This window comes from Rhea americana, unplaced genomic scaffold (assembly GCF_003343005.1).
Source record: "Rhea americana isolate MKP2758 unplaced genomic scaffold, rheAme1 scaffold_177, whole genome shotgun sequence".
NCBI lineage: Eukaryota > Metazoa > Chordata > Aves > Rheiformes > Rheidae > Rhea > Rhea americana.
This window is the reverse complement of record NW_028185894.1, coordinates 77,370-89,189: the sequence shown is the minus strand read 5'-3', so window position 1 is coordinate 89,189 and position 11,820 is coordinate 77,370. Positions and strand designations below refer to the sequence as shown.

Sequence of the window (11,820 nt, the reverse complement as noted above, 5' to 3'; positions counted from 1 at the left end):
ATATGTGTTCTTCATCTACTGAAGTAAGGATAAGGTCCTGCTCTGATTGATGCCTTTGCAGAAGGTAAGGACTTCTGTGACACCCCTCAGTAGATCTATGGTGAAACAAGGTTTGGTCTGGAGTAGTGAACACTGAAAATGCTTCTGAGGAGTGTTTAAAGGTGGGCAGAGAGTTACACTGGGCTATTTCTGTTGTAAGGCCAGCAGGAGTAAGGAGACTTGCCAATAAGCACACACAAACTGTTAGATGCAGAAGAACATATACTTTTCACCTGCCACATGCATCAGGCCCTGAGGTACTGCAATCCAGTACCAATACTGTCATGTTCCCTTTCACTGCCTGCCTGGGAATCAGTTATTATCATGCCAGGAAACTAGGGCCATGGAGAGCATTATTCATGTCAGAAATCTGTCATCTTTTCTTTTTTTAAAGATTATTTGAGGCTTATATTAAAACATTGTATTTTCATCTGAAAGATTAAAATAAAATCCCATTCTGTCACCCAGAGGTAGTGTTCAAACGGGCCTTCTCTGCTGGAGCAAGTCACCATGACAAGAGCCTCTGTACCAAGAAGTGCAAGCAGATAAGAATGACAGCTGCACCCATGAAAGCAAAGCATTTGGGGTGATTAGCATGAGATTTCCTAGGGTGGGTGCTAGAAATGGGGCAGCCTCAAGAGGTCACACACCCAAACTTCTGTGTCTTTTTAAGGTAGCTGACAAACTTGGAATACCACCTTTTAAAATAAGAAGTAAAGGGAAATACCCAAGATATCTCATCACAGTCTGGATTCTGAGATACATGACCAAACTAAGTGAGGCTTTAGTGAATGATAATGCAAATTCCTTTACAGAAGTCTGCTCTGGTCCTTACTATAGGAGGATGTTGAATATGCTACTGTGGTTGTTCAAGCTGCAGGAAGAAGAAACATACTTAAAAAAAAAAATCCCAAAGATAATGTGTACTGAGGTGAAGGCTTTTATTAAATCTAGAGATCCCTTTTGGCTTACAAAGCATGACAGGTTGTTCCATGTAATAAACTGTTTAGTCTTTGCATCGTCCAGTAATTCCTGTAATGCTGCAGACTGAGCTATGCTGAGCAAGAAGGAAAGGAGAGAAAGAGTGGTACAGAGTTAGTACAACACAGCGATAAACCCTTCCAAGGCTCTCTGGCAATTAAAGATGTTAGCAAACTCTGTTCATTCAGAAGTTTTGTATAAAGCGGTATTGTGTGGGAAAAATCAGCATGCACTTATGTGTGCTTTGCTCAGCGAGGGCGAGCGGGAACAGAGCTGCTTCGCCATGCCCATGTCCCCAGCCAAGCCGGCCATTGGGTGGCGGCAGCGCTCCAGTGAATACCAAGTGCAGCTCCTAATTAGTCACTTCGAGGATGGGATTTTTTTCAGGAGGTTGAGTAAAATTTTGAGAGTCACAAGGAGAGCTCCAAATAGCAGGGCTCCCCTTTTTGAAATAGAATTGAGCCTTTCAAAAAAGCCCCATTTAACAAATCTTGCAGTCAGCTGACCTCTTTCTGAAATGCAGACCACATCTTGGGCTGCACAAAATGGAACTAAGCTCATTTCAAAATCTGGCCTTTGGTGTCAGTATACTATTATTAGACCAGCTGACAGAGTTGAAAAAACCAAGCAAGCTTTCAGGCAATCAGCCTCAGGTCATTTCTTTGGCTCATGTGTGGGGAAAATATCCCATGTGTGGGCTCACATGAGCCGACCAGATCAATTGATCTGATAAAAGATATTCTAGGCTTTACAAACCACATCTCATACATATGCTTAGGCCATCATAGCTTTTTTTGCATGCAAGGTTTGTAAGAATACTGATATGAGTATTTCGTTGGTGTGAGGAAAAATGGTCTTTCACAAGAAATCTAAAAGAACCCAACATGACCCAAGACATTAAAAGAAGAAAGTGTGTCTCATTGAATCAGTCTTTGCTGAAGGTAGCAGCTAAAGAAGATCCTATTATTTTACTTATAGGTGACTCTTTAGGTCTGCACACAAAACTACATGTAACATAAACAAAGAGCTATCTGGGGAAAAAAAAAAAAAAAAGATGGACTATAGAGCCATCCCTGTTAAAGTTTGATGCATACTGCTTATCTCCTGAACCAGATCCCTTACCTGACCAGAGGTAAGTAAATGGCTAATTTCTGCTTCAGTTGAAAAGGTATCTTGGGGAATAAGTTATTGGGTTTATCTTTTTTAGCAAGTGACTCTAGATTTAGTTGTGTGCTCCTACCTTGGTGAGAGCCTTGTTTCATGCAGAGGATACACCTCCTCAACTGAGGGGTTAAAACAATAATTAGAACCACCAGGCCTCCGATACCAGCAGCCACAACCGCAATGATTGTTCCAATCGATTCTTCTATACCAAACAAGCCTGGGAAAGGAGGAAAGGGAGAGAGCAACATAAGACATCTTCCAGAGAAGTACATGCAATGTAGATGGCACATAGTTTCCTGCAGCGTCTGCACAGGAAGCTACTTGTTATGATATTGATTATACTGGTGTCTTGTTTGACATGAAATCATGGGCTTGTACAGGGGAGAGAGTATATTGCATTACAGAGTTATTGATTTATTTCATTCTTATGTAGGAAGCTGCTATAGTTTATGGAGATGAAAGGATATGACAGCCCCTTTTCTACAGCAAACTCCACTAACAGCTTGATGCTGTGGAATGGCAAAAGATGCTGCTGCTTGAAGTAATGGGGCTTGTGTGTGCATGCTCTATTTTCAAATGGGGGAAAAAAAAACTTGACACATTTTGAGAGAGTTATCAGTTTCCCTGTCTATCTCCAAAGGAGAGAGCACTGAACTGGGGCAGAACTCTCAGAAGTTCTTTGATCTGTTGCTCATTGAGACTGTTGCATGGTAGAGAGGGGATGATCCCTTTTTTTCTTTCAGAAAAGAGCATGTCAGCATCCTTCTGACTAAAGGATGCGTCAAGAAAAGCCTTGGGTCGGATGAGCACAGTTGAATGAAGCTTAGCCCCAGTCCCTAAATGTGCGCCCATCCTGACTCCATGTGTGCTTCAGAGATTCCTCAGCAGACTTAGGATGACAACCGGAGAGCAGAGCATGGGCTTTTCTCCACAGCTGGATGCAGCCGAGATGCACACCCTGTGAGAAGGATTATGGGAATTTTAATTAGTTTAATCCGTCCTTAATCCAGGACACCTATCCTCAACTTCCACAGGTATGACTAAGAGAAAATGACTAAGAGCAAAGGAGAAAGATCTATACAGAACGTCGTCTTAACACAGCTTTAACCTAATTGTTCTTTTTCCCTGCTACAATTACAGACAATTACACTGGCCAGGGAGAAGACTTTGTGAAAGTACTATGAGCTACTGAGACTATGAGACCAAGCCAATGGGAGGTCTCACAACATATGGTTTAACTTAGGTATTTAACACAGCCCCACCAATACTTGCAGCTCCATGACCAGTCATTGTTCATAACCGAAAGTCAAACCTTTTGCACAAGGGCTAAAAAATTTGTACATACAGCAACTATTTGTCTCAGATTTCTGATCATCTGGCCACCCATTCACAGGAGTAGCTACTTTGTGTTACTTAGTTGAACTGACGACATCTAGCAGCTCACCAGTAAAAGAGCTGTAGCTCCTCCTCAGTAAAAGGAGCACTGAAAGGCACATTCTGCTGACTACCAACTCTCTGCTTCCTGAACCTACAAGTGGTAGAGGCAAGTTACCAGAGGTTTTACTGCATTGAAGGCTTTCATAGTGAACCTGCCTTGCCACATTTGCKACTGTGTAGAAAAGAGACAGAAGGAACACAAAGTTCAGGAAAGGTTTGTTTGAAGGAACAACCATAACGTTGTGGAATAGGTAGTAGAAAGAAATATTGCCTGGCTCAATGAGAGATAGTACATAGAACAGTTTCAAAAATAAAGAATTTCTTTTTCACAAGGAAATATCTTATTGTATGTATCTGCACCAAAGGAGGAGTAAAGCTGCAGCTTTTCAAACAAGAATGGGCAAAGCTCAACCAGCTCCACCCTCTCACATACAAGGAGGCATCCTGTAGCTGAAACCCATTTGTGGGGCTGCTCCTTCCATCCAAAAAGTGAAGGCAATGTAGGTGCTGTAAAACAGTTACTTACTTGCTTTACTTCAAAATATGTCATTTGCTTCATGTAATGGACTAGTAACAGAGTCACCTAATTTCTCCTATTAATTTAGATATGTTTTAGGACAGCCTGGATTTGTGATATATAATTATTCTTTATGAACTATATTTCTCACATTCTCTTGTCCATTAATTCAAGCATAGTGCAGAAGCTGTGTATTCCACCTTCTTGGGAATGCAGAAAGACAATTACACTGGCCAAGGAGCAGACTTTGCAAAAGTGCTACGAGCTACTGAGACTACGAGACCAAGCCAATGGGAGGTCTCATAACATACATGACTAAGCCATTGCAGAGGCATGATTTTGTTGCCTCTACAGAGCTACACTTAAATTGAGTAGTCCTATAAAAATCAGTGAGAGAGGAACTCAGGCTCTAAAGGACCAAGGCCTAGCTCAGTGAGCTAGAAGCTTTGATATATGGGGGAAAATAAGGAGGAAATGGCATATGCACGATTTACTCTTAACACAGAAGGCACTGTTTATTGTTAATTAGATAAGATAACAAACCCTCTGATGTGTTCATTTGTTGGGATTGGAATATGTTTAGCCTAAATGAAAAGGAGAGCTGGTTTGACACTTCCAGCTGATAAAGGCAACGCAAGTTACCTCATCACTTAACAGGTCAGGTGCCTATGTGAAGGCTAAGAAAAAACAGCGTTGCACATTTCATGATACTTTCATCTTAATGTGAATGAAGCTAAGCAAAACCAATAAAATATGATCCTCATGTTTGTCGTGGGATTACTTAGGTCCTCTACAGTTAAAGAATGAATATGTAAACTATTGGTTTGTAGAGAAATAATGTCAAAAAGAGGAGTTTGGAGTTGTTTCTGGGCATCATATGAATGACACATGTCATTCGTGTGATTTCTGCCAAACAGAGCTGAGAATACAAGAAAACTTGTCTGACTGTTTCATTCTTGGCACTGACTTTGATTTTCATGATAAAATTATTCCTTCTTTTTTTTGGTTATAAGTGTCCCTCCTTACGATAAGACCTGTGTGATCGATTATAGGGACAAGCCAATTGAAATTAGCCAGCCAGATAAAAGGCATGAGAAGTGGCAATGAGCAATTACTCTCTGTGAAACTGTCCTTAGAGTTTTGCCAGTCCATATCCACTAGAGGTCAAACAGGGCAACTTCCCTCTTTCTGCAAATGTGTATGCCAGCTTTGGAGGAGGAAGAAGGAGAAAAGAATAGAAAGTAACATTAAATATTACCCAGAGCCCTCCTGATCCTGAGCTTTGTACCGTTTCCTGTTACCACCTTCCCATCTGGAAGCGTAACTGCGCAGAAATAAATACCATGGTCACCGGTTGTCACATTGAGGATCACCAAAGAGGCATCGCCCTGGGACAAGTCTCCACTCATGAAAATCCTGTTGTTGTTTGGCAAGATGGTCACATTGTTCTCTAGCAAGGCCATCTGCCCTTTTTCATCTTCTTTGTACCACTTCACCATCAACTCAGACAGAGAAGAGCTTTGTGGGCTGTTAAAGTGGCAATTTAAGACCACAGTTTCACCCTCTTTTGCTTTTTCCTTGGCTGGTGTTTGAGCCACGGAAAGGTGCCATGGCTCCGGTCTTGTTGCTAATGGAGGCTGTGCTGTTGTTTGGGTTACAGCTGCACTCTCTGTGCTTGCACTTCTGCCACTAACACCAACATCTGTACCAGAAAAGAGAAAGAAGAAAAGGGTTGAGCCTGATAGATCGGAACAACTGTCCAGCTGTTCCTGATCTAGAACCACACCAAAGAATGACTCTTGGAATTAGGACTTGCTGGTAGTCACTGTTACTATGACATGGATTTTTTTCCTAATTTCTGCTTAGATTATGTTCATGTGTACTAATAGGCCATTCCCTGAACCTATTGCCTTASTAGAGGCAGATTATCGTCATTGTCCAATGGATTTGGGTGAAATTTGGAGAGTATATTCAGCCACATTTCCACCATGAACTCTGACCTGGCCCTCTTTCTTCACACTCCAACAAGCCTCTGGGCCTAATGTTCCTATCTCAACTGTCTTCAAGCCAAAGCAAAAAAATGAAGGAACCTCTAAACTATAGCAGCTCTGTTCTGACAAGTACAGTGAATATGTGTGCATCCTAATGCAAGYGTCTGCATCCAAATAAAAATATCGTGACCTTGGAATTTTGGCATGTGACTTCCAGTTCAATGGTAGAAAAATTTGAAATTGTGGAAAGAAATCATATTTTTCAAGGTTTAAACACCCAGCAGATGCTATGAGCAGGCTTGGGAGAAGGCACTTTAGTGCTCTGTGTTGATACTGAGAATATTGGTGCAAGTGAGTTTCTCTAATTATAATGCTCTCTGTCAGTGAAGGCTAAAGAAAGATTTTATAACACAGGAACTCCTAAAGATTATGTTTAATCAATTTAAAGCGAGGATGTGATTTTCAAAGAGGCCGAAATTGATGAGAGTTACTAGGCTTTCAACACATTTGAACATAGTCACTGCTGACATGTCTGTATGAGAGATACCAGAGAGAGAAAAAGGGAGGAGAAGGCATGACTAGCAGAGCCAAGGAGAGATAGGGGTGAGAGGCACTGGCTGAAATATATTACACATCTGCCTTACAGATAAAGCTCAGAAGTACAAAGATGTGACTTGATTTTCTGTTTGGCTTGCAGAAAGATAGTTGAGTTGTTCTGCCTGGGCAGCCCACTTTCTGAAACTGTTTTTCAATAGCTTAGACTTTGAAAACTTGCAGCATATGAAATAGCCAACCCCATTTTGACAACTAACATCCTGTAGGATACAGAAGATGCATCTGAAGACACTGCCCGACTGTTACATTTTAATAGGCCTCCAAACAGTACACTGGATGACATCTATTTTCTGTGAAGAAACCATATTATCCTGCTACTCTTGGTTACAAAAATATAGACAGCATGCTTATACAGAGATTTAAAACTGCCTTCTCCCATGTAATGGCTAATCATAGTATCAAACAGCCTCAAGCTAAGGGTGGTATGAGTTTATCTCATTTCTGGAAACAAGCCCAGGCTCAGAAGATGAGATTACTTGCTCTCTCAAATCCCCAGCTGGAACAATAAGAGGGAAAAACAAACTCTTAAAAATAAACCAACAGCAATTACCCAAAAAGAGTTTAAAACCAATTCTTGGTAAAGTTTCTTCTGTTGTTTCATTTTCTTTAAGTAAAGTAGCCTCCCTTCACACCAGTTGGTGCCTTCTCAAGGATTCCAGGCTGTTCGACAGTGAGATCTTGATTTTCCATTGAGCCTTTTATGGCCTTTCAAAGGGTGTGAAATGCTATTGTTTGGGTCTGGTACTGCTTTACAATCACAATAGCCTCTGTATGCTCATGGGTGAATGGCATGGACAAGGCAATGGACAATCAAAACTCTTGATGATCTATTTGACGGTTGCTTGAATGGCTCCTCTAGGCATGCGTCTGTACGAAATCACAGCTGTATTCATAGTTACTATTATTTATGACTTGTATGGGAGTAGCACTGATAATTTCTGACAGACAGCAGGGCCTYGGCTGTTCTAGATGCTTTATAAAAAGTGTACAGAGTTTACAGTTGAAATATCAGACAAGGGACAACTCATGGGTGCAAAAATTTAGGAAGCAGAAGCTGGCTACAAAACTGGGCAACAGCATAGCATATAACATGCCTGCTGTCCCAAAATGGCTTACAAGAAGTGTCCACAGAAGTCACATGCAGCACCACCAAACCCAAACCTGTCAATCCTCAACAAAAAGCTTTTTTTCATCAGAAACCTCACAGATCTCCAGAACAGAATTATTTCAGGAGATGGTCACTGTTTGCACCACCCTTTTGTCAGGAATGACTTTCCAGTGCCAGGCAGGGATGTTGGTCACAGTGTGAACGTGGGCGAGAATAGAAGGAGGTGAGCTGGTTACCCCACACTTCTCCCTGTACTCCCATGAGAGCACAAAGCAGAAACATGCAGTTGACAGATACTTGTGGGATGGAGCTGTGTTGGACCAGCAGTTTAAAAACACAAGAAAGAAGGTCTGGGAAGTACTRCACAATGAGAAATTTCTGGAGTTTTCTTGTCCGGACTGCACAGCACCCTCTCTCAGCCCAGACATCTGAATGTGAGCTCCTGAATGGTGAAACTGAGAGGCAACAGATGCTCTTSAACCAGCCCAAGAGCAGTCTCAGGAAGCTCTGCCCCATCAGATCTCTAAGTGGTTGAAAAGGGAAGAAACAGTCACAGGMAGTCTCCTATCTGATGTACCTCATGCAAAATCCAAGTTCAATCATATTCCCTGGGTTCAGGGGAGCACAGGAACACCCCAAGTTCATTCTAAACACATGAGGGGAAAAGAGATTGCACCATCTTACTGCCTCAGTGTCGGTATTTTGGCCTTGTAACTGGAACCCTGATCCGTGGGTATTGGATACCTGAGAATTAGGGACCCAAATACTACTGTGTTGTACTGGAGGCAATCCCCTAAAGTGAGTAGTCCTGACATCAGATGTAATATTCCCGAGTTCACACATAATCTTACTGATGGGCTCACTGGAGCTGCTCAGGGGAAACTGAGGTTGAGATTTTGCCTTTCCAGTTAGATTACATTATAACATAATGTATGACTACTGAGTCATAAAAGTTGAAGTAATTTGACAAGGTACTTTGACAAATTACAAAGAGTAGTTGATGTATTTGACAAAGTTGAAGGTAGTTCGATCAACCAACAGTCTGTGCATCAAATATTCTGATATGACATATTTGGTGATTTGTTAGCATGTATTTGAGCAGGTTTTGTAATGAATACTCTGTTAAAATCCCTGTTCATCAAGCATTAGCTTCASTGGATACTGCTGCTTCAGCCAGAGCACTGGTATATTCAGTCAGAGCAGTGAGTATATTGCTAGCTTGTTTTCAGGGAAARACCAAAGAAAATCTATTTAATTCTCATTTCTTTACTACTTCTCCACTACAGTGTGGAGAATGTGTATCATTTTACACAGTCACTTTTTTTGGCATAGAGAACATARCAGTGCAGAAACAATGTGCTCTGATGTTGTCTCCGTTCAACGTGAGTTTTATTTGTACCTCCTACGATAGAATAACTGGTCATCTGTGTTATCTCACATCTTTGATTCATTATATATCATGTAACTTACAGTTAACTAAAAAATCAAAAAGTTTTAGCGCCGGTTCTGTTTGGTGGTTTCACAACACAGCCTCTACTTTTCTTTTTTTGATTTTTTTTTTTTTTTAAGGTTGCAAAACTGGAACATACTACTTCACTGATATTTAAACACACAATGCCCTTATCATATTGGCATCCGGGAGTATACCATGCCAAATACCTTGTTGACTCTGCTTCAAAGCCCTTTTTATGTCTATTGCTTCATTAGTAGAGTGATGTGCAGGTCCCTTGTCATATGGGTATTAGGGCTCAGTTCCCCMGTAGGAAGGAAGGTGAGATTTTTTGGTGAAAGTACTTAAAATTTGGCTAAAAAGAATAATGAGAAACACAGCAGKGATGATCTTATCTTGACCTGGAAAAATAAGTAGATGATCTAATTGGTCATTGTCATATAAAGTTGGTATTTCAGGCCAGTTCTCAGCCATGACGGGGGGGAAAGCTCTCTGGGACTCCCTGTAATGTAACAATGTGCTCCAGGTTTGATGGTACTAACTGGGCATTTGCCAACTCATCAGCCAATCCTTTAAATAATCTGCAGGTTGATACTTTCCTGTATAAGGCCATATCATTGGCTGTGACTGAGAAATACACAAGGCAGGCTAGAGGAGGTAGAGATGACAACAATGAAAGAATAAAATATATGTGTACTCTCTCCCAGTCCTGGAAGTGCTAACTTGCTGTATGGTYTGGACAAGCAGAGCCTGCAAGCTTCTTTTGCCAGCTGCCAATTGCATTGGAGAGCCAAGGTGGTAGCTACGGGCCAGTGCAAAGTTTGATCTTTCTAGTTGTGTCTCCTCTCCTTTGTTCATGCTTGGTAGATGGAAGAGAGGTTGATGGTAAATAGGACTCAATTTCTATCCCACAAAAAATCCTCTCATGCTGGAATGACCATCTTTTGGATGGCTTTACAGCCACTCAACTTCACACTCAACTTGTGCACTGAGGGTGATTTACAACCTCTATCCAGTTCCCAAGTGTCTATGATTGAGTGATCAATGGCTGCACATAATTCATCTTTATYTATATGACTTTTGCCCTGAGATGAGATTAGCTTTCACAAATGTATATGAATAACTACCTTATGAGAATAACTGGTTGAGAATACATCAGAAAACCAAAATAGAAATGAAGCTTCTACTAATGATCACACACAGCCTTTCTTGAAAATGTACTCTTTCTGAAAATACAAATTTCACCCTAGGGATCCAATTCATACAAACATTTATGTTAGCTATACAGGAACATATCTAYAAACAAAACAATGTTTTAATGCAGTGTACGGCACTGGATATAGTTTTCCTGCATCCTGAGGAAGCCCTCARGGGTAAATGGCTTTTTGAAAAACAGAAAAGAACCCTTCAATCTAAGCTCTAGAAATAAGCTACATTTCTTAAAATTAAAGAAGGGTTTTTGGTACTTACCCAGCAGTAAGAAGAAGAAGAGTGAAGACATTGCAGCCCTACAGAGCTTTCCAACGTACTGGTTCATAGTGCTCAAGTATATGATCTCAACTGTCTTTCCCCCTCTCTCTTCAGTAGTATGGGCAAAAAAAGTATGTGTGTGTTGTTGCAACAGGAGCTCACATTGTGCCCAGTGAATGTCACACTTACTAAAGTTACCACAGCTTTGAGTTCACAGTGCTCTGCTTGCTGCCTGGATGACAGCCACATTTTAACTTACAACAATGACTTCCCAGGGGCTGTTCTAATCTCTCTCAGAGAAGATGCTGAAAATACTCTAAGAGCAGAGAGAAGATAATATGTTCTTTCTTGCTTTGGCCTTATATAAACCAGAACTTTGGGCTGAGTACAGATCATTCAGCTATTCAGGAGAAGACCGCTCTTCTGCTAACTCCTCCCTAGAGAAAGAGAAAAGACAGAGAGCATTGGCTTGATTTTCCGAGCAGCTGGGCTCCTGTTATTCTTACTGACCATATAGGAAGCTATAGGAATTCAGACTCTTTGTGGCTATATTCACCCTGTGTATGTAGCTAAAAACATCCCCAAAGATTTTTTTTTCTCAGCAAAGAACAAAGCCTTAATAACCAAAAATCGATTACTTAAACTTTAGCGTAAGTAAAGGTTGTCTATACCACCCGGGTGAAGGGCAAAACAGCTAAAATAGATGACCTACATGCAAAACTAACTTGTATGCTCTAGTGATGAAAGCAAGGGTTCACACAAAGGTACAGACACAACATTCCTCAGCAGCCAAAACCCTCTGCTCTAACATTCAGTCCTGCCTGCAGCGTTACAGCTAGCTGCACCAAGCATGGCCCTTTTCGGCTAGCTGGCTGACATCTCTTCCCTCAGATATGGGAGTAGAGATTATGGTAAACCTTTCTTGAAGCCTGCTGGCTTTATCTAATGATGTTGCTTCTCTTACAGGCCCCTTCAGGTAAATCAAAATGTACTTTAGTATCCAGTAAAGACACCATTCCACATCCATTGAAACACAAACACAGCACAT

General features: G+C 41.2%; 1 protein-coding gene across 1 annotated transcript; it reads right to left on the bottom strand.

Moving 5' to 3' along the window:
• Positions 1 to 673: 673 nt before the first annotated feature.
• LOC146597796 (uncharacterized) lies at positions 674 to 10,948 on the bottom strand. The gene is made up of 4 exons (XM_085301473.1): positions 10,773 to 10,948; positions 5,481 to 5,840; positions 2,143 to 2,401; positions 674 to 737 (listed from the first exon to the last, which is right to left on the bottom strand). The coding sequence occupies exons 1-4, from the start codon at positions 10,837 to 10,839 to the stop codon at positions 674 to 676; spliced, it is 750 nt and encodes a 249-aa protein (XP_085157599.1). The 5' UTR covers positions 10,840 to 10,948.
• Positions 10,949 to 11,820: the final 872 nt, after the last annotated feature.

Excerpts from the sequence above, each read along its gene's own strand:
- LOC146597796 (XM_085301473.1), bottom strand. The coding sequence starts at position 10,839 with ATGAACCAGTACGTTGGAAAGCTCTGTAGGGCTGCAATGTCTTCACTC. Across the intron at positions 5,841-10,772 it reads CTTCTTCTTCTTACTGCTGG|ATGTTGGTGTTAGTGGCAGA; the intron begins GTAAGTACCAAA and ends TTTCTGGTACAG. Across the intron at positions 2,402-5,480 it reads TGTGACAACCGGTGACCATG|GCTTGTTTGGTATAGAAGAA; the intron begins GTATTTATTTCT and ends CTCCTTTCCCAG.